The 23,521-nt window shown below is 41.8% G+C and overlaps 1 protein-coding gene across 1 annotated transcript in view; it reads right to left on the reverse strand.

The window, feature by feature from the left end:
• The window catches only part of LOC106613664 (ankyrin repeat domain-containing protein 13C), a 79,642-nt gene that overhangs the window by 31,694 nt on the left and 24,427 nt on the right, over positions 1–23,521 (reverse strand). The window contains exon 3 of the mRNA XM_014216155.3: positions 5,232–5,336. Coding sequence (XP_014071630.1) covers positions 5,232–5,336 — 105 coding nt within the window. The remainder of the gene's footprint in view (positions 1–5,231; positions 5,337–23,521) is intronic.

Genomic DNA, 23,521 nt, shown 5'->3' on the forward strand with positions numbered 1-23,521 from the left:
TATACTGTCCATATTGTCTATTCACCCCATTACATATATATTTATACTCCTAATATTTCTATACTTCTTAATTAAATTTTTTTACTTTTTAGATTTGTGTGTACACTGCGTGCACAATTATTAGGCAAGTGAGTATTCTGATCTTATCATTATTTCTATGCACATTTTCCAACTCCAAACCATAAAAACTTGAATGCTTATTGGATTTAATCATTTTCAGGTGATATGTATTTGTGTAATGAGTAATGAGGGAGGGTGTGGCGAAAGTGAATAACACCTTGTATCAAGGTGTGCATAATTATTAGGCAGCTTCATTACCTCAGGTAAAATGGGCCAAAAAAGAGATTTAACTGGCACTGAAAAGTAAAAAATTGTAAAATGCCTTTCAGACGGATGCAACACTCTTGAAATAGCTAAACTATTGACGCGTGACCAACGGACAATCAAACGTTTTGTTGTGAATAGTCAACTGGGGGCGCAAAAAAACGCATGGAGAAGAAAAGGCGCAAATTAACTGCAAAAGACTTGAGAAGAATTAAATGTCAAGCTACCAGGAACCAATTATCCTCCAGTGCCACCGTATTCCAGAACTGCAACCTACCTGGAGTGTTCAGAAGTACAAGGTGTCAAGTGCTCAGAGACATGGCCAAGGTCAAGAAGACTGAAACAAGACCACCACTGAATAAGATTCACAAGTTGAAGCGTCAAGATTGGGCAAAGAAATACCTGAAGACAGATTTTTCAAAGGTTTTATGGACAGATGAAATGAGAGTGACTCTTGATGGACCAAATGGATGGGCCCATAGCTGGATCAGTAATGGACACAGGGCACCACTTCGAGTCAGGTGCCAGCAAGGTGAAGGAGGGGTACTGTATGGGCTGCTATCATTGAAAAAGTAATTTGAATGCATATAAACCATAACCACTGATTTAACCTATGACCCCTAAAATGCAAATACTGCACCTTTGCATGACCTTAAACAACTATATGGGTAAAACAAAGGCAAAGTGCAGTATCTACAATCTAAATGTGTTTATTAAACTTCCTTGTTGTTTTTCTGTTTGCTGGATAGTTCTAACTATATTCCAACTGTATTTAATGGTTTTATGTAGTTATGTTTTCATGTTTTTATGTTGTATTGTAGTAACCCTTAAGCATTTTTCTCCATTAGGTAGAATTTCATGACGTAGAATGTTTATACTTATACTACTTTGTGCAGTATTTACAATCTTAATGTGTTTACCCAATTTCCTTGTGTTTTTCTGTTTCACTTATTTATTTTTGTACCTTTATTTAACTAGGCAGATCAGTTAAGAACAAATTCTTATTAACAATGATGGCCTAACCCGGCCAAACACTAACCCAGACGACGCTGGGCCAATTGTGCACCGCCCTATGGGACTCCCAATCACGGCCGGTTGTGATACAGCCTGGAATGGTCATTTATTGACTTAGAGGTCATAGGTCAAATCAGTAGTCATTGTTGATATGCATAAAAATGTACTTCATAATATGATAATACATCAGTGCATTATCACTTATCTACCTACAACATATTTAGCTGGACAGCTAATAAACTTTAAATAAATGTTTCTCAGTTTCACTGTTTGTGTAGTTAGTGCTCTTTGCCTTTGTATGGCAGAGCGGATAACTACAGTCACAACACGGTGGAACAAAGCCAAAGTACAGTAACTTCAGTAACTGCTGTTTGCCTTGGTTTTTACTTAGATTTTGAAGTTTCTGCACATTTTACACTATATTTTCTCTGAAACTGAGCATAATTGAACAAGGACACTTTATCACAAGATAAAACAGATACTATAAAGACTGATTTCAGTCTGAAAAATGTAGTTACTGCGATTTGCCTTTGTAGGGCAGAGTACTGGTCTTGTCTTTTTAGAAATCAGAAAGGGCACTTTGAATACGGGGTTTTAGAATCTCTATAAAGACCAGACCAGTTCTTCCTGGAAAAGTGTGATATCAGCATCTTTCAGTGGCCTCATTCACTCAGATGTTTCCATCCTCTCACAGACATCCCCTCCCACTTCCCTACCATATCCAGAAAAGTGCTGAACCTGCTAATGTTTCAGAAACACTGGGCAGTGCTTTTCTAGGCGAACCATGTTAACTACCTACTCCATTTTATATTACTGAATAGGGAAAGCAGCCACTGTTTCCTTCAGTGCTACTCTCCTACCAGGTCATATCACAGGGCCAGGATTATGCGCCTACTGTAATCATTTACAATGTGCAACATTCCCAGGAGTCAACTGCCAGGAATAAAAGTGATTCATTTAAGCGAGGATATCAGTGTGATAACAATGCCCCATGATGCCTTGAAATTAGACAGTTAGTGAGTCAGAAGGTAGGTACCAGTGGTGTAAATGAACTAAGTAAAAATACTTTGAAGTACTACTTAAGTAGTTTTATTTGGGTATCTATACTTTACTATTTATATTTTTTACAACTTTTACTCCACTACATTTCTAAAGAAAATATGTACTTTTTACTCACATACATTTTTCCTGACACACAAAAGTACTCGTTACATTTTGAATGCCTAGGCAGGACAGCAATATGGTCTAATTTACGCACCTATCAATATAACACGTTGTCATCCCTACTGCCTCTGATCTCAATAAACACAAATACTGCGTTTGTAAATTATATCTGAGTGTTGGAGTGTGCCCCTGGCTGTCCGTAAATAAAAATAAATAAAAATATCATGCCATCTGGTTTGCTTAACATAAGGAATTTGATGTATAGCATTTACTTTTACTTTTTACTACTACTCAAATATGACAATGAATTACTTTTCCCACCACTCTACTTAAGTATATTTAAAACCAGATACTTTTAGAATTTTACTCAGGTAGTATTTTACTGGGGGACTTTAACTTTTACTTGAGTCACTTTCTATTAAGGTATCTTTACTTTTACTTTTAAGTATGACAATTGAGTACTTTTCCCACCACTGGTAGGTACATGCATCGACCAACACAAGTCGAAGTGTAGCCGAACATCATAGTAATTTCAAAAGAGATGTGCCATTTTTGCTCCTTTCAAAACTGGTAGACCTAGTTGTTTATTTAATTCTAGAATTTATTTAAAAAGTATCCGTTTTTAAAATGAATGAGAGTGCCTCTCCTTTGAAACAGTTACTAAGTCACACAGACCAAATGGATGCTGGGTAGCCATGTACACTACAGAGGTCAGCCATGGTGTACACTGGTTCATACCACAGGGCATTGGCTGCAGTGCAACCAAAGACCCAAATAAATCCATAAAAGCACACTCCTCCTCTCATAGTTGTACAGTCAGGATCCATGGGGAAAAAATAGGTAGTATACAAAACCTCTGGCTTCTTACACACCCAAAAGACATCAAAGCTGGCCATAGAGGGAAGAAGTTGGGGCGGTGTGTTCTTGAAGAGTTAGAACGGCTAATGCTAACTCAGCTATCATTATTCTGACAAGCAGAAGTTCACAAGGCTAGAGAGACAGTGATGGACAGCCAAATGAAATAAGGGGAAGAAAGAGGAACAGCTTTCAAAAGATACGTCATTCTAGTCCCTTTTTGAGTGCAATTTTCCATTATGGCCGCCTGCTCTGTCTCTCACTCGCTTTAACACTTCAAAAGCTCCCTTTGTGCTGAGTAAGGTCCATAACAGTGGCCGGTGGTTGGCCACGGTCAGAGTGACAGAATACGGTCAAAGTGACAGAATGCAGTCCCAATCTGCGTCACCCGTGTGAAGCTGAATCAGTTTGGAGAAAAAAACACTCGTTTTCACGGTTTTCCTATTCCCACAGAATACTGCACCTTTGCATGATTTCACCATGGGATTTCACCATGAGGCCAATGCTGACTTTAAAACAGTTACAGAGTTTAATGGCTGTGATAGGAGAAAACTGAGGATGGATGAAAAACATTGTAATTACGCCACAATACTAACCTAATTGACAGAGTGAAAAGAAGGAAGCCTATAGAGAATACAAATGTCCCAAAACATGCATCCTGTTTGCAACAAGGCACTAAAGTAGTACTGCAAAAAATGTGGCAAAGCAATTAACTTTTGGTCCTGAATACGAAGTGTTATGTTTGGAGCAAATCCAATACAACCCATTACTGAGTACCACGCTCCATATTTTCTAGCCTAGTGGTGGCTGCATCATGTTATGGATATGCTTATAATTGTTAAGGACAGGGGATATTTTCTGGATAAAAAATAAATGGAATGGAGCACAATCCTAGAGGAAAACCTGGTTCAGTCTGCTTTCCACCAGACACTGGGAGATGAATTTACCTTTCAGCAGGACAATAACCTAAAACACAAGGCCAAATCTACACTGGAGTTGCTTACCAAGAAGACAGTGAATGCTCCTGAGTGGCCAAGTTACAGTTTTGACTTAAATCTACTTGAAAATATATGGCAAGACCTGAAAAGTGTTGTCTAGCAATGATCAACAACTAATTTCACAGAGCTTGAAGAATTTTGAAAATAATAATGGGCAAATGTTGCACAATCCAGGTGTGGAAAGCTCTTGGAGACTTACCCAGAAAGACTCACACCTGTAATCGCTGCCAAAGGTGCTTCTACAAAGTATTGACTCAGGGGTGTGAATATTCATGTAAACTATATTTCTGTATTTCATTTGCATACATTTGCAAAAAATTGTCATTATGGGGTATTGTAGATGGGTGAGAAAAATTCAGGCTGTAACACAACCAAATGTGGAATAAGTCAAGGTGTACGAATACCTTCTGCAGGCACTGTAACACTGCCAGGCCATGCCTGTGGGACACACAGCGCAGAGAGAGAGGCTTGCATTTTCTAATGTATTATTTTTCATCTGAACACAAAAGCCTGAGATCCGTGAGGAATTTCCGCCTCTCTGACAGACAAAGAGGACGGCTTGGTGCCCACTCTGAGAGCCATGTGGAGGAAAGCACAAAGCATCTGTTGATCGAAGTGGCACCGTGTTTCCCCCTACATGTTGATTTCTCTCGCACACAGGTGGGGCCCTCAAGAAAAGATGCACTTCTGATACCAAAATCCTCCATGGACACCAATTGAGGCCAAATCATTTTCATTAGGAAGGCAATAGACATCGATGTGTTGGCTACGCCCACCCACCCCCTTCTATGATAGGTGGAACGATTCTGGTCAGGATTGATGGTCTCAGTACAGTGACAATAGTGGCAGTATATGAGTCAGGGAGTAGTTGCTTACTCATTTGTCGCTCTCCGTAGCTGATGGCTTCGGCGAGGGGACTCCATCCCTGAGCGTTCTTCACCTTCACTGGTGCATTGTGGGCCAGCAGCAGATGGGCACACTCTGTGGGAAAAAGAGACAAGAGGAAACAGTAATTGACTTATTACAGAGAGAGAGTTAGAGCTAGTGGGAGAGAGTACTGCCTTGTTGGTTAATTGACAATTTATCAATGGTTAATCTGATTTGCGCTGCTACATGGCCCAGTGTGGACCGACTAGAGGGGACAAGGGTCGAGCATGGAAAAGACACTAAATTATTGACCTCCAAAATCGTTAACAACTGTGTTCTGTGTAACGGTTTCTTCATAGCCTGAAGCCTGAAACGAACAAAGAATGACAAGTCAACAGTACACCATGTTTCCCACCAAAAACGTCCCACCAGCCCTCTGTTGTGAAGTATTTCATTCAAACTCCACTGAGCTTTCCCATCAAACAGACAAAAGAGGCCCTGGAAGCTAATTTTATCTCCAACCTGACACCATGCCCATGTCGGAACAAGCTCTAATTTAGACATTTAACTTCCCTTCTCCAGGGAAAGCTTCCTGAAATTGAATTTTGCAATAAAGTGAGACATTGTGTATGCTTCACTTCAAATATAATTAACTTCAAATTCATATATTTACTGACAAAATGCAACATTTTGGTCACATAGACCTTCGAAAAGGCCTCATAGGATTGTATCTGAATTCTTAGCCATCCCAATCCGACTATTTCATTCTGATTTTATAAAGGGAATGTACTGTCATACATTCCACTGTGAGGCTCTCTCTTTCTGTGTAACAGTTTTCATGTCGAATAATAAAGGAGACAAATGCTTTGTAGCAGTAGAGCATCATTCATCTAAACCTGAGAATAGTGGAGGGTCAGATAGGGAGTAAGAATGGGATGGAAATAGAAGGGTCGTTTCACGAAATGAGTCCGTTTTGAGTCCCTTTGGTATTTTAAGTAGAAATTGTGCACCAATATTGGATTTTAAAAGCCTATATATTAAATGAAGTGCTATTTAATATAGAGACCACATGGACAATTCAATACATCATGTTTTATATTAATAAAGACTTGGTAATGTGTCAGAATTCAGCACGTCCCTCTGTGCAGTCTTTCTGACATCTTGGAAGAGTTTTACCCACTTAACCCCAAAGTTTTTCCAAGTTTTCACCATCACTGTAAAGCCCTAGTTATTTTGTTGCTTCGATAAAGTAATTTCTGAAGATGATTATTTATTTCATGTGATTAGTGATTCATTTTAAGAAAAAAAAAGACAACAACAACCTGTCCCTCATTTTAAGGTCAACCCTGTGAACAAAACTCTTGTTTTAATATGGTGAAACTCAGTAGCGGTGCGGAGGTAAAAAAAAGCCATATTACAACCTGTGTTGTGATAATTGTGTTGTTTGCTCTGTAACCTGTTAGTTCATATGCCTTGCCACCGTGATATATAGGCCTAAGGCAGAGACAATAAGAACACAAAATTATATAAATTATAATTATAACACCTTCGTTTCATCACAAAACCAGAGAGCAACCTCTGTCCGGTGAAGTACACCAAGCATATTGCATGTAACAAACAGTTACATGACCTACAACATGGTAAAGTAAGTTCATGTTTCCGACATTTTCAGACTACTAAACAAGTATTGATTTACAACCACGGCGAGTTACTGCAAGTCGCAAAGAAAACAGGAGTAAAACCACAAGTCCAAATCCCTATCTCCATCCATGGCTAATTTAGGAAAGGGCCAATTTTAGCGAGCTTGCTACTGGAGGACAATGACACAAGGAGATGCAACAATTCATGTTTTTTCATCAATTATGTTTTGCTTTTGATGTGATGTGATTGGTGTGAAGCCAATCACATCACATCACTTCCCTTGACACTTTTTTTTGGTGCTCCCGGAACGTTCACAGTTGAGCTCACTCAGTTTAGCTCAACACTGATTGGCTATTATTTTAAACTTTTTACATCAAGGGAGGTCAAATGCTTGCTGGCTTCCCTTGCATTCAATGCTACGGGCGGTAACAATGTCATACACTTTTTGACCAGACAGCGTCAAATAGATGGCCTACACATACAGAGACAGAGGAGTGCTGTTTTGCTCGCTCGGATGCTATCTCCGGTGAGATACATTCAGCCTATTGCGAATTGAAGGAAAATGATGAAACACAGAGACGAAAGATACATTATTTCAAATGTTTGAAAAACATTTTTCTTGCTAAATTTTTTTGGGGGGGAAGTCTGGCTTCCCTTGGCATCCATGAATACACACCACCGGTGAAACTATTCATTTTTTATTATAATTATCAAAATAAACATTGCACATCTAATAGTCAAATCATAGCGTAAAAGCAGGTGAGTTGGTTCTACTCTTTTTGTCAATTTTCTGGTGTTTTGTGGTGGCAAACTGAGTGGGTCGAGCAGAACACCTCAATCCTGTTACCCATAGATAGACATGCTAGAAATGCTTTAACATTTTTGTGAAGCTTGCATTCAATTGTCCTTCCCTGTTGCACACAACAAGGGTCCACTCCCCCTGTCACAAGGGGATTTATGGCTGATTTAAAATGAACTTGTCAACCCTGTTACAGTCAACCCTGCTACTTTATTTGGCACTTAAAGGGGAATAATTGCATATTTCGGGAAATGTGTCTAAGTGCCTAAACCTTCTTGACTTACTATTGGACTGTCTATCACAGTACGCATCTCTGTCACTCAGAGAGAGCAGAGGCAGAGCTAGAGCAGGCTATGTTCCCCCCTCCCCCTTATAGCTTTTGAGCAATATATTCAAAGATTACAACAACAAAAAACAGCAACACCATTTAGGAGATAAAGAGTTTCTGATCAGATCGACAATTATATTTGAATGTATTTGTGTGTCTACAATGCCATCTTTAGCGCACAGCATTTCTGCTTGGTTTCCAGATAAATGCATTGAAAGAGAGTTTCGAAATAGGCTAATACCAACATCTGATGATGCTTCTGACAATATAGTAAAAGGCGTGTTGTGTTGGGTGATGTGCTAAAGTCTGATGTATTTTGAAAACTTCCTAGTGTGTTGTGTTTATGAGGAGTTCCCACGGGGGGGGGTGTGTGTGTGTGTGTGTGTGTGTGTGTGTGTCGCATGAGCAGTAAGCACATGGGCTGCTGTTTCCTCCTTGCTTGGCACAGATCTCAGAAAAGTTCAAATTGCGACGTTTATCACATAAAATGTATATGCCATATCTCACAATCGATTGGGCTTCCAGAATTTAGTATGATCGTCGTGACAACATTTTTTCCGTAGATTTGCATTATTCCACAAAGTTCTATCTAGCGTTGCAGTAATATAACCTTGTGACATAGCAGGCTCGAGCTCTGCCTCCACTCTCCCTGAGCGAGAGAGGTACGCACTGTGACAGACAGTCCAACAATGAGTCAGAGGTTTAGGCACATAGACAGATTTCCGGAATGTATTCCCCTTTAATATGCACTTACTATAATCCATTCGTTATTTAACCTCTTAAAATGGGAAAACATGTTTTTTATTAAGTTGAACGTGTTCGTCGTGAAAAATGTTATAATTAAGTGAATGTTTTTTTTTCCCCAAGTTGAACTACCCAAAAGGGACTCATTTTGTGGGATGACTCAGAACTATTCCGTTAAACCACATGACCTCATGCATTCATACAGGCTTATAACTTTAAAGCTAGGATCCCTTCCGATATGCCATACACAAACAACATATGCAATGTCAAACAACCATCCCACTGGGCACAGACGTCAGTTCAGCGTCTAGTTTTGATTTGCATATGCTTGGGTTTACAACTAATGTGAATTCAACAACAAAGAAGCTCACCATGTGATTGTATTTAGGTTCAAAGTTAGGTGAAATAAAGACGAAATGCCCTTACGTTAGTGACTTTTTGCAAATCCAATCAGTTTTCCATGTTGATTCAACATCATCGCATAGATTTTTTGGCGTTGAAATAACATGGAAACAATGTTGATTCAACCAGTTTTTGCCCAGCGGGATGAAGTCTGTAGGAAATTAGATTTTTGATCTCTGGCGTGACCAGAACATATTCTAGGCCAGGAAGTAAACAGACATCAATTCATGTGTACTCTGATGGGACAATACAACAGCGCAAACCCCCAGGCCATGCCTATATTTATACAGGAAGCAGCACAGCAGCATGTGAATAACATAAGTTCTCTACTTCCTGGGTTGGGCAACTTGTCAACAACAATAGAGAGAGAAAATGGAGCCCGTTGTTCCGACTGTCAATATAGGAGTGACATCTCTAATTAAAATGGTGGCTTCCATGCAACTATGTTTTTTGGCTAATGCCATTTATAGCACCAAACAAGCAGGTCAAATGCGGAAATTGTCAACAATCCGCTGAATGGAAAATATATAGGCCAGGTGTTTCATGGGCTGGAACTGGGACTTTCATCACTCCTTGTTTGGCAACCTGTTACAATGCATGACTCTAATCATTGAAGAAAAGCCACATGGATGCTCTTCTGTGTGGAACAATAATGCGTTTCTTTATCCTGGGCACGTGTGTCAACCAGACAACCCTGTTACCCAACTAATTGAACCCAAGTTTAATCTCTTTCAATCAAGTCTAAACGTATTGTTCTGCCTAGTTACTCTGCCAAACGTCACAGAAAATGCCCAAAACATTCCTCCCTTAGTCATGACAATGGGAAATTCTCCTACTCGGCACAACCGTCAAGCACACAGTTTGTATTTCTGGAGGTTGTGTTTTCCACACAACTGTTATATATATTTTCTATTTAAATGTAACCTTTTTTTAACTAGGCAAGTCAGTTAAGAACAAATTCTTATTTACAATGACGGCCTACCCCGGCCAAACCCGGACGATGACAATGAGATGGCCGAAAAAAAAAACACTCTCGTAATCGTACTGATGCACTCGTACTGATGCACTCACAGCAAATACCTCTGATCTACAGGTAATTGTCAAAATAAAGGAAACGGCAACATAAAGTGTCTTAATAGGACGTTGGGCCACCACAAGCCAGAAAAACTTAAATGCGTCTTGTCATAGATTCTACAAGTGTCTGGAACTCTATTGGAGGGATGTGACACCATTCTTCCACAAGAAATTCCACAATTTGGTGTTTTGTTGATGGTGGTGGAAAACACTGTGTTAGGCACCACTCAAGAATCTCCCATAATTGTTCAATTGGGTTGAGATCTGGTGATGGCCATGGCATATGGTTTACATTGTTTTCATGCTCATCAAACCATTTTGTGATCACTCATGCTCTGTGGATGGAGGTATTGTCATCCTATGGGGTCCTTGCCACTCCTTGTCATTGCCAACATTCTATAATTAATGAGATCGAGGAAAACCGAGGGGTCAATCCTAATTCGATAACCCTCACAACGTATCCTCCAATCACAACAATTATCAAAATATTGGAACTCTATAACTTTTTTTCTCCCCACAGAACAGTTGGTATCTGGTTGCTAAGCATACATTAAGCACACATTTTTTTGTCTGTCCCGACAAAACCAGTCAGTCAAAAGATGCTAGCTGACGTCTAAATTAGTGGTGCACGACTCCGGGATTTTTGGAGTAGACTCCGACTCCTGTGGTTGGAGTTGCTAGCTCGTTCTTTCTTTGCTGTGAAAGATGCGAGAGTTTGTGTTCTCGACGTAGACTACAGCAACTAGTTTCCTCCGTTGAAAAAATACTGAATCTTAGGAGAAGGTTGACACCCAGAAATGGGAGTTGAAGGGCAAGGAGTCGAGGAATCCCCACCACTAGTCTACATTCTCAAACAAAATACATACTGCAATTCCAACCACAAAACCTCTTTGATTTGATTTTAAGCCTCAAAATACAATAGCTTGCCTAGCTAATAGCTAAATGTTTGATTATGAGGTGCCAAATGTTGTAATGAAAAATATTAATGGTATTTTCAACAACCATTGAGCAACTCCACTGTAAATCCAGCTGCATATTGATCATTGAGATTGCCGAAAGGAGTGGCAAGGAGTGGAATGTTAGCCAAAAAGACTGGTACCCAGACAAGAGAAATTCAAACCCCTGCTGGATCAAGATCCCAGTTCCTAAAATTGTTTGGTGCATCAAAAATAAAAAATTTGGCGCCAACAGAGATGGACGCCTCGCTTCGCGTTCTTAGGAAACTATGCAGTATTTTGTTTTTTTACGTATTATTTCTTACACTGTACCCCAGGAAATCTTAAGTCGTATTACATACAGCCGGGAGGAACTATTGGATATAAGAGCAACATCAACTTACCAACATTACGACCAGAAATACAACTTTCCCGAAGCGGATCCTCTGTTTGGACCACCACCCAGGACAATGGATCGGATCCCAGTAGGCGACCCAAAACAACGGCGCCGCAGAAGGGGCAGACGGAGCGGTCTTCTGGTCAAGCTCCGTAGACGGGCACACTGCCCACCGCTCCCGAGTATAATATTCGCCAATGTCCAGTCTCTTGACAACAAGGTAGATGAAATGCGAGCAAGGGTTGCCTTCCAGAGAGACATCAGAGATTGTAACATTCTTTGTTTCACGGAAACATGGCTCACTCGGGATACGTTATCTGAGTCGGTATAGCCACCCGGTTTCTTCACGCACCGCGCCGACAGAAACAAACATCTCTCTGGTAAGAAGAAGGGTGGTGGGTGTATGTATGATTAACGAGTCATGGTGTGATCATAACAACTTACAGGAACTCAAGTCCTTTTGTTCACCTGACCTAGAATTCCTTAGGATCAAATGCCGACCACATTATCTACAAAGAGAATTCTCTTTGATTATAATCACAGCCGTGTATATCCCCCCCAAGCAGACACCTTGACGGCCCTAAAATAACTTCATTTGACTCTATGTAAACTGGAAACCACATATCCTGAGGCTGCATTTATTGTAGCTGGGGATTTTAACAAGGCTAACCTGAAAACAAGGCTCCCTAAGTTTTATCAGCATATTGAATGCGCGACCCGGGCTGGCAACACTCTGGATCATTGCTACTCTAATTTCTGCGACGCATACAAAGCCCTCCCTCGCCCTCCTTTCGGAAAATCTGACCAGGACTCCATTTTGTTGCTCCCAGCCTATAGACAGAAACTAAAACAGGAAACGCCCGTGCTCAGGTCTGTTCAACGCTGGTCCGACCAATCTGATTCCACGCTTCAAGATTGCTTCGATCACGTGGACTGGGATATGTTCCGGATAGCATTGGACAATAACGCTGATTCGGTGAGCGAGTTTATTAGCGAGTGCATCAGTGATGTGGGACCCACGGTGACTATTAAATCCTTCCCTGACCAGAAACCGTGCATTGATTGCAGCATTCGTGCAAAACTGAAAGCGCGAACCACTGCTTTTAATCATGGCAAGATGACCGGAAACATGACCGAATACAAACAGTATAGCTATTCCCTCCGCAAGGCAATCAAGCAAGCTAAGCATCAGTATAGAGACAAAGTAGAGTCGCAATTCAACGGCACAGACGCGAGACGTATGTGGCAGGGTCTACAGTCAATCACGGACTACAAATATAAAACCAGCCTCGTCGAGTACACCGATGTCTTGCTCCCAGACAAATTAAACAACTTCTTTGCTCGCTTTGAGGACAATACAGTGCCACTGACACGGCCCGCTACGAAAACATGCGGGCTCGCCTTCACCGCAGCCAACGTGAGTAAAACATTTAAACGTGTTAACCCTTGCAAGGCTGCTGGCCCAGACGGCATCCCTAGCCGCGTCCTCAGAGCATGCGCTGACCAGCTGGCTGATGTGTTTACGGACATATTCAATCAATCCCTATTCCAGTCTGCTGTTCCCACATGCTTCAAGAGGGCCACCATTGTTCCTGATCCCAAGAAAGCTAAGGTAACTGAGCTAAACGACTATCGCCCCGTAGCACTCACTTCCGTCATCATGAAGTGCTTTGAGAGACTAGTCAAGGATCATATCACCTCCACCCTACCTGACACCCTAGACCCACTCCAATTTGCTTACCGCCCAATAGGTCCACAGATGACGCAATCGCAACCACACTGCACACTGCCCTAACCCATCTGGACAAGAGGAATACCTATGTAAGAATGCTGTTCATCGATTACAGCTTGGCATTTAACACCATAGTACTCTCCAAACTCATCATTAAGCTCGAGACCCTGGGTCTCAACCCCGCACTGTGCAACTGGGTCCTGGACCATCTGACGGGCCGCCCTCAGGTGGTGAGGGTAGGAAACAACATCTCTACCCTGCTGATCCTCAACACTGGGGCAGCACAAGGGTGTGTTCTCAGCCCTCTCCTGTACTCCCTGTTCACCCATGACTGCGTGGCCATGCACGCCTCCAACTCAATTATGAAGTTTGCAGACGACACTACAGTGGTAGGCTTGATTACCAACAACGACGAGACGGCCTACAGGGAGGAGGTGAGGGCCCTCGGAGTGTTGTGACAGGAAAATAACCTCACACTCAGCGTCAACAACACAAAGGAGATCGTGGACTTCAGGAAACAGCAAAGGGAGCACCACCCAATCCACATCGACGGGACAGTAGTAGAGAAGGTGGAAAGTTTTAAGCTCCTTGGCGTACACATCACAGACAAACTGAAATGGTCCACCCACACAGACAGCATGGTGAAGAAGGCGCATCAGCGCCTCTTCAACCTCAGGAGGCTGAAGAAATTTGGCTTGTCACCAAAAACACTCACAAACTTTTACAAATGCACAATCGAGAGCATCCTGTCGGGCTGTATCACCGCCTGGTAGGGCAACTGCTCTGCCCACAACCATAAGGCTCACCAGAGGGTAGTGAGGTCTGCACAACGCATCACCGGGGGTAAAAAACCTGCCCTCCAAGACACCTACACCACCCGATGTCACAGGAAGGCCAAAAAGATCATCAAGGACAACAACCACCCGAGCCACTGCCTGTTCACCCCGCTATCATCCAGAAGGCGAGGTCAGTACAGGTGCATCAAAGCTGGGACCAAGAGACTGAAAAACAGCTTCTATCTCAAGGCCATTAGACTGTTAAACAGCCATCACTAACATTGAGTGGCTTCTGCCAACATACAGACTCAATCTCTAGCCACTTTTATAATTAACATTTGTATGTAATAAATGTATCACTAGTCACTTAAACAATGCCACTTTATATAATGTTTACATACCCTACATTACTCATCTCATATGTACATACTGTACTCTATACCATCTACTGCATCTTGCCTATGCCGTTCGGCCATCGCTCATCCATATATTTATGTACATATTCTTAATCATTCCTTTACACTTGTGTGTATAAGGTAGGTGTTGTGAAATTGTTTGATTACTTGTTAGATATTACTGCACGGTCAGAACTAGAAGCACAAGCGTTTCGCTACACTCGCATTAACATCTGCTAACCATGTGTATGTGACCAATAAAATTTGATTTGATTTGATTTGAAAACAAATGTTGCCCCTTGTGTGCACTTCCAGTAATACCCTGGTAAGGTACCGCCCAACCCTATTTCCGGGTCAGCCTATAAGAGCTTTGCACACCTGGATTGTGCAACATTTGCATTATTCTTTTCAACATTCTTCAAGCTCTGTCAAATTGGGCATTCCTTTTCTTTTTTATCCTGGAACCCCCCCCCCCCCAGTCCTTAACGATTACAAGCATAACCATAACATGATGCAGCCACCACTATGCTTGAAAATATGTAGAGCGGTACTCAGTAATGTGTTGTAATGGATTTGCCCCAAACATAACACTTTGAATTCAGGACAAAAAGCAAATTGCTTTGACATATTTTTGCAGTATTAATTTAGTGCCTTGTGCAGGTCTTGGAATATTTTTATTCTGTACATGCTTCCATCTTTTCACATTGTCAATTAGGTTAGTATTGTGGAGTAACTACAATGTTGTTGATCCAGCCTCAGTTTTTCTCCTATCACAGCCATTAAACTTTGTAACTATTTTAAAGTCACCATTGGCCTCCTGGTGAAATCCCTGAGCGGTTTACTTCCTCTCCGGCAACTGAGTTATGAAGAGCACCTGCATCTTTGTAGTGACTGGGTATATTGATACACCCTCCAAAGTGTAATGAATAACTTCACCATGCTCAAAGGGATATTCAGTGTCTGCTTTCTTTTATTTTTACCCATATACCAATAGGTGCCCATCTTTGTGAGGCATTGGAAAACTTCCCTGGTCTTTGTGGTTGAATCTGTGTTTGAAATTCACTGCTTGACTGAGGAACCTTACAGATAATTGTATGTGTGGGGTACAGAGATGAGGTAGTCATTCAAAAATCATGTTAAACACTATTATTGCACATAGAGTGAGTCCATGCAACTTATGTGACTTGTTAAGCCCATTTTTACTCCTGAACTTATTTAGGCTTACCATAACAAAGGGGTTTGGTACTCATTGACTAAAGACATTTCAGCTTTACATTTTTTATTAATTTGTAAACATTTTTAAATACATAATTCCACTTTGACATTATGGAGTATTGTGTGTAGGCCAGGGACAAACAAATCTAAATTTGATCAACTGTAACACAATAAAATGTGGAAAAAGTGAAATGGTGTGAATACTTTCTGAAGGCACTGTTCAGCAGAATATATACTGTATTACAGTGAGCTATGTCAAGAATCCAGTACATACACTACCGTTCAAAAGTTTGGGGTCACTTTTAAATGTCCTTGTTGTTGAAAGAAAAGCTTATTTTCTGTCCATTAAAATAACTTCAAAATGATCAGAAATACAGTGTAGACATTGTTAATGTTGTTAATGTCTATTGTAGCTGGAAACGGCAGATTTTTTTATGGAATATCTACATAGGCGTACAGAGGCCCATCATCAGCAACCATCACTCCTGTGTTCCAATGGCACGTTGTGTTAGCTAATCCAAGTTTATCATTTTAAAAGACTAATTGATCATTAGAAAACCCTTTTGCAATTATGTTAGCACAGCTGAAAACTGTTCTTCTGATTAAAGAAGCAATAAAACTGGCCTTCTTTAGACTGGTTGAGTATCTGGAGCATCAGCATTTGTGGGTTCAATTACAGGAAACAAAGACGTTTTTCTGAAACTCATCAGTGTATTCTTGTTCTGAGAAAGGAAGGCTATTCCATGCGAGAAATTGCCAAGAAACTGAAGATCTCGTACAACGCTGTGTACTACTTCCCTCACAGAACAGCGCAAACTGTCTCTAACCAGAGTAGAAAGAGGAGTGGGAGGACAAGTATATTAGAGTGTCTAGTTTGAGAAACAGACGCCTCACAAGTCCTCAACTGGAAGCTTCATTAAATAGTACCCGCAAAACACCAGTCTCAACGTCAACAGTGAAGAGGCGACTCCAGGATGCTGGCCTTCTAGGCAGAGTTGCAAAGAAAAAGCCATATCTGAGACTGGCCAATAAAAAGAAAAGATTAAGATGGGCAAAAGAACACAGACACTGGACAGAGGAACTGCAGTTTCCCTACCAGGCAGCGATGCAGCCCAACAGAATGCTCTCAATGGTGCTTCTACAGAACTTTGTGAGAGTCTTAGGGACCATGCCAAATTTCTTCAGCCGCCTGAGGTTGTAGAGGCGCTGTTGCGCCTTCTTCACCACAGTGTTGGTGTGGTGGGACCATTTCAGGTCCTCAGTGATGTGCATGCCAAGGAATTTGAAGCTTTTGACCCTCTCCACTGCAACCCCGTCGTTGTGGATGGGGGCGTGCTGCCTCCTCTGTCACCTGTAGTCCTCCTTTGTTTTTTGACGTTGAGGGACAGGTTATTTTCCTGGAACCACTCCGCCAGGGCTCTAACCTCCTCCCTGTAGGCTGTCTCGTCATTATTGGTAATCAGGCCTACCACTGTCGTGTCTTCAGCAAACTTGATGATTGAGTTGGGAGTAGTGCGTAGCCACACAGTAATGCGTAAACAGGGAGTACAGGAGGGGGCTGAGCACACACCCCTGGGGGGCTCCGTGTTGAGGATCAGCATGGCAGAGATGTTGTTGCCTACCCTCACCACTTGGGGTTAACCCATCAGGAAGTCTAGGACCCAGTTGCCCAGGGAGGGGTTCAGAACACTGAGATTAGTAACAAGCTTGGTGGGTACTATGGTGTTGAAAGCAGAGCTGTAGTTGATGAACAGCATCCTCACATAGGTATTCCTATTGTCTAGGTGGAATAGGATAATGTGCAGTGCAATGGCGAATGAGTCGTCCTTGGATTTGTTGGGGCGGTATGCAAAATGGAGTGGGTCTAGGATGTCGGGCAAGGTAGAGGTGATATGGTCCTTGACCAGCCTCTCAAAGCATGATAACAGAGGTGAGTGCTACGGGGCGATTTATATCAAATTAAATCAAATGTTATTAGTCACATGCGCCGAATACAACAGGTGTAGACCTTACAGTGAAATGCTTACTTACAAGCCCCTAACCAACAATGCAGTTTCAAAAAATACGGATAAGAATAAGAGATAAAATGAACAACTAATTAAAGAGCAGCAGTAAAATAACAATAGTGAGACTATATACAGGGGGGTACCGATACAGAGTCAATGTGCGGGGGAACCTGTTAGTTGAGGTAGTATGTACATGTAGGTAGAGTTATTAAAGTGACTATGCATAGATGACAGCAGAGAGTAGCAGTGGTGTAAAGAGGGGTTGGGGGGGTGCACTGCAAACAGTCTGGGTAGCCATTTGACTAGATGTTCAGGAGTCTTATGGCTTGGGGGTATAAGCTGTTTAGAAGCCTCTTGGACCTAGACTTGGTGCTCCGGTACCGCTTGTAGCAGAAAGGTAGCAGAGAGAACAGTCTATGACTAGTGTGGCTGGAGTCTTTGACAATATTTAGGGCCTTCCTCTGACACCGCCTGGTATAGAGGTCCTGCATGGCAGGAAGCTTGGCCCCAGTGATGTACTGGGCCGTTCTCACTACCCTTTGTACTGCCTTGCGGTCGGAGGCCGAGCAGTTGCCATACCAGGCAGTGATGCAACCAGTCAGGATGCTCTCAATGGTGCAGCTGTAGAACCTTTTGAGGATCTGAGGACCCATGACAAATCTTTTCAGTCTCCTGAGGGGGAATAGGTTTTGTTGTGCCCTCTTCACGACTATCTTGGTGTGCTTGGACCATGTTAGTTTGTTGGTGATGTGAACACTAAGGAACTTGAAGCTCTCAACCTGCTCCACTGCAGCCCCGTCGATGGGAATGGGGGCGTGCTCGGTCATCTTCTTGCTGTAGTCCACAATCATCTCCTTTGTCTTGATCACATTGAGAGAGAGGTTTTTGTCCTGGCACCACACGGCCAGGTCTCTGACCTCCTCCCTATAGGCTGTCTCGTCGTTGACGGTGATCAGGCCTACCACTGTGGTGTCATTGGCAAATTATGGTATTGGAGTCGTGCCTGGCCGTGCAGTCATGAGTGAACAGGGAGTACAGGAGGGGACTGAGCACGCACCCCTGAGGGGCCCGTGTTGAGGATCAGCATGGCGGGTATGTTGTCACCTACCCTTACCACCTGGGGGCGGCCCGTCAGGAAGTCTAGGATCCAGTTGCAGAGGGAGGTGTTTAGTCCCAGGGTCCTTAGCTTATTGATGAGCTTTGAGGGCACTATGGTGTTGAATGCTGAGCTGTAGTCAATGAATAGCATTCTCACATAGTTTAGTTACCTTAGCTTGCTTGGGTACATGAAAAATGCTGGACATCTTGAAGCAAGAGGGGACAATAGACTGGTATAGGGATAGGTTGAATATGTCCGTAAACACTCCAGCCAGCTGGTCTACATCATACACTGAGGGCACAGCTTGCGAGGGTTAACATGCTTGAAAGTCCTATAATCGAGAAGCTGTAGTCCTCTTGAGCAGTGGGGGCCCACGATGGCGGCTCTGTGTTGTTTTCCTTGAAGCTGGCAAAGAATGTGTTAAGTTTGTCTGGGAGTGAGGCATCGGTGTCCGCAACATAGCTGGTTTCCTCTTTATAGTCTGTGATTGTCTGAAGTCCCTGCCACATGCGTATTGTGTCTGAGCCACTGAATTGTGACTGCACCTTGCCCCTTTAATATATTTTTGCTGCTTTGATTGAATTAGAGGTTGTAGCTGGTCTGTTTGTACCTGTCCATGTTCCCAGTCACCTTGTCGTGGTTAAATGTGGTGGTTACGCTTTTAGTTTTGCTCGAATGCTGCCAATTACCACGTTTTTTTGGTTTGGATATGTTTTAATAATCACTGTAGGAACAACATCCTCTATGCACTTGATGATGAAACCAGTGACAGAGATAGTGTAGACGTCGATGATATTCCCAGAGGCGACTCGGAACATATCCCAGGAGTGATCTGATTTGCTGTAGGGCAGGCGGGGGTGGGCCTTGTAACCATCACAGAATAGGGATAATAACATTGTTCAAGCGTCTTCTCTCCCTGTGTGGCACAGGAGATTTCGGGAACATTTTCCTAAGATTTCCTTTATTAAAATCCCCAGCTACAACAAATGTGGCCTCAGGATGTGCGGTTTCCAGTTTGCTCAAAGTCCCATAAAATTGCTGTGAAATATCTTTTATAGCTGTTTGAAGCTGGTTGACCAAAACAAAAGTTTGGTTTTGGTCTGCCAGCTTCAAACAGCTAGCAATGTTATAATGTTTACAGACGTTATTTAATTACCTTCAAATAACCTATAATTTCCGTTCTCAAAAAGTTAATAAAACCTCAATGGAAAACTTTCAGGGAACCATAGTAAAACGTTCTTAAAACCTCCCTGCAACCTAAAAATGAACTTTCCCAGAGCAGGCAAAATGTTCACTTCTGTTCTTAGAACAAGTAGGTGGGGCGGGGCCGAGTTCCAGTGGATTTTTCCAAATTCAACAGACATACATCGCATTAACCAGCTTGATTATAGCTCATTTCCAATTTGATTAATTTATCTTAATTTCTGTAAAAAAAAAAAACGTTCAGTTTTACAGACCAGGAAACGTATGGCTTTGTTCCCAGAACCAATGGGAAACCAAAACTTCCAAGAAACCAAATGTGCTAGCTGGGATTCCTTAACTTTTATTTTTAGTTGAAATGAAGATATGAATCCAACATAAAGTTAGTTAAATTGTCGACAAGTTAATAGGCTATTTACTGTATTGCAAAAGTGATATTAAACCAAATATCAACATTTGAAGGAGATGTATCTTCTGCTTTGATAGCTCCATCTGTGCCACTGAGTCTGGCTTTAATACCATTTTGTCTACAAATTAATAATTGATATGTTGGATATTCACACCATTTTAACCAAAAATCTAAGTTAAAGAATAGGAACTAAATTGAATAAAATCACATTTTAAATGCACTTTAAATAGTTTGATTTGATCCTATTCTTTAACTTTTATTGGAGGTGGAGACGTGAATCCAACAAATGTATTATTACCTTGTAGATTCCATTTGAAATCAACTAAAGCTTGAAACCCTAAGCCTATATGTATTGTCTATTTTAGTTGAATCCTGGGCTGAATTTAAACAATAGCTGTTGATGACTTCCCAAATGCTATATAGACCTAATTAGCTTAATTGATGGCATACACTACATGACCAATAGTATGTGGACACCTGCTCATTCCAAAATCATGGAGTTGGTCCCCTCTTTTCTGCTATAACAGCCTCCACTCATCTGGGAAGGCTTTCCTATAGATGTTGTAATGTTTCCTTGTGGACTTGCTTCCATTCAGCCACAAGAGCATTAGTGATGTTGGGCGATTAGGCCTGGCTCACAGTCGGCGTTCCAATTCATCTCATAGGTGTTTGATGGGGTTGAGGTCAGGGCTCTATGCAGGCCAGTCAATTTCTTCCCCACCGATCTCGACAACCCATTTCTGTATGAACCTCGCTTTGTGCACAGTGGCATTGTCATGCTGAAACAGGAAAGTGCCTTCCCCAAACTGTTGCCACAGCTGAGCTGTTGTCGCTTCTAGACGTTCCACTTCACAATAACAACACTTACAGTTGACAGTGGCAGCTCTAGCAGGGCAGAAATTTGACAAACTGACTTATTTGAAAGGTAATGAGCTCTTCAGGACATTCTACTGCCAATGTTTGTCTATGGAGATTGCATGGCGGTGTGCTCGATTTTATACACCTGTCAGCAACGGGTGTGGCTGAAATAGCCAAAGCCACTAATTTGAAGGGATGTCCACATACTTTTGTATATACTGTATAGTGTTTGATTGATAAAGTATGGTTACATTTGCTTTGTTTAACCCGACTCTTTGGAATTACTTCGAAAGCAACAATGAATCTATTAAGTGGAGATTTCAGTGACAAATATCAAAGCTATGCAGGGCTTGATTAAAACCCTGGATGGGAGACCTAAGAGATAGCTGTAGATAGATCAACTCTCCAGTAGGATGTGAGGTGCTGCCCAGTCTATTGTTTTTTTGTATAGTGGATATTATGTTGAAGATCTGACGTTGTTTCAAAGGCAAAAATGCAACATATTTTATACAAATGTTGTCTTTGTTGAAAATTGGTTACCATAATGATGATGATTTTACCTTCAAAACAACAGTTGCGTTGACTTTTTTGTAATCCAATGTATTTTCCACAGTGATTCAATGTCACAATACATTGACAGATAACGTTGAAACAACATTGATTTAATCAGTTTGTGCCCAGTGGGTTGGGTGTCCCCCTTGAGTGCAATTACAACCTAATAAAGTAATAAGATGGGTTGGATGACTACTGAATGTCGGCCAGAGTGTGGAAGAAGGAAAATGGAAATGATACATTTCAGAATAATTGGACAAATGGGAGGTATTAGGTACAGAGAACAGTTGGGAGCTCAGCTTCCACATACTTAGAGAGAATTAGAGCAGCATTTCTAGTCAATTCCTCTTGAAGAGGTCAGTAACTGTGAGGAAAGAGCGGAAAATGAGAACGGAATAAAAAAATTTAACGAGAAGGGGAACATACTGTCCGTTTCCGAATACCCATACTAGCGTACCACATACTAAACTGCATACTATTTACTCATCGTCGAATACTATTTAGCACGTACTGTTTAGTAAAAAGTATGCAGTATGCCACGGTCGTAACGCAGTAGTAGCTTCTGATTGGCTGAGTAGGTTGGGCGGGGCCCAGTGCAGGTGGATTTTTCCAAATTCAACAGACTGGCAAAGCATTAACCAGCCTGATAATAGTTCATTTTCAATTCCAAATCTGAACATGGTTTAGTATTTAGTTAAAAAGCTCTGACGAAGCCCAAGAGATGAAGAAACCATTTTCAATGAAAAAACACAAATCCACTTTGGGTAAAACGTTTTTTTTAAAGACTGTTTTCAAAAATGATTTTCGAAATGTTGCATACTATTAAAAATTATATTTTCGCATGCTGAGAACAGGTCACACGTGATTGCGTTGCTTCCCACTATTTGTTGATTTTGGTAGCGCATCCCCATATCTAACTGATCAGCTGTTGTCAAAGCAGAAATTAGTATGACATCCGGGCATTTAAGGTATAGTATTAAACTAGATTTTTTTCCGCATACTCAAACAACCTACTATTTAGGATGCAAATATATGTATTCGGACAGGGCCAGTGTTTATAGGAAAGTGGGTAATATAGCCTATTGCATGATTAAATCAAATGATTCATAATAATAAAGTTGTCCTCCACTGATGAGGTGACGTTGGGTCACAAAAGGTTGTGCATCCATCTCCGAACTGAAAAGCAAAATGCTCACATGCCTCTTCTTGGCCCAGGGCCAGCTGATAAAACTGGTTAATGTAGATCACGTGTCAAACTCATTCCACGGAGAGCCGAGTGTCTGCCGGTTTTCGCTCTACCCTTGTAATTGATCGATGAATTAAGGTAATTAATTAGTAAGGAACTCCCCTCACCTGGTTATCTAGGTCTTAATTGAAAGGAAAAAACTAAAACCAGCAGACACTCAGCCCTCCGTGGAATGAGTTTGACACCCCTGATGTAGAGGAAACAGAGTTCGCCTGTCCGGCCACCGTGGTCCAGGCGGTTGAGTGCACGACTAGCATCCACCCGGGTGACATAAGCCAGCCAGCACTCACCCCTCTGGCCTATATTTCCCTGCCTATTCCCTGATTGTGTAATAAGCACAGCATTTAGCAGAAATGCTTTATGTAAGCCTGAGCAAGCAAGCAGACCAGCTAGGCAGGGCAGGGCAGGGCACGGCAGGGCATGTCTCTCTGGCAAGGCCCCAAGAGCAGGGCTTGGCATTTCAGGGAATAGGAGCACTAGGCTAGGGTGGG

This window comes from Salmo salar, chromosome 10, assembly GCF_965601325.2.
Source record: "Salmo salar chromosome 10, fSalSal1, whole genome shotgun sequence".
Classification (NCBI taxonomy): domain Eukaryota; kingdom Metazoa; phylum Chordata; class Actinopteri; order Salmoniformes; family Salmonidae; genus Salmo; species Salmo salar.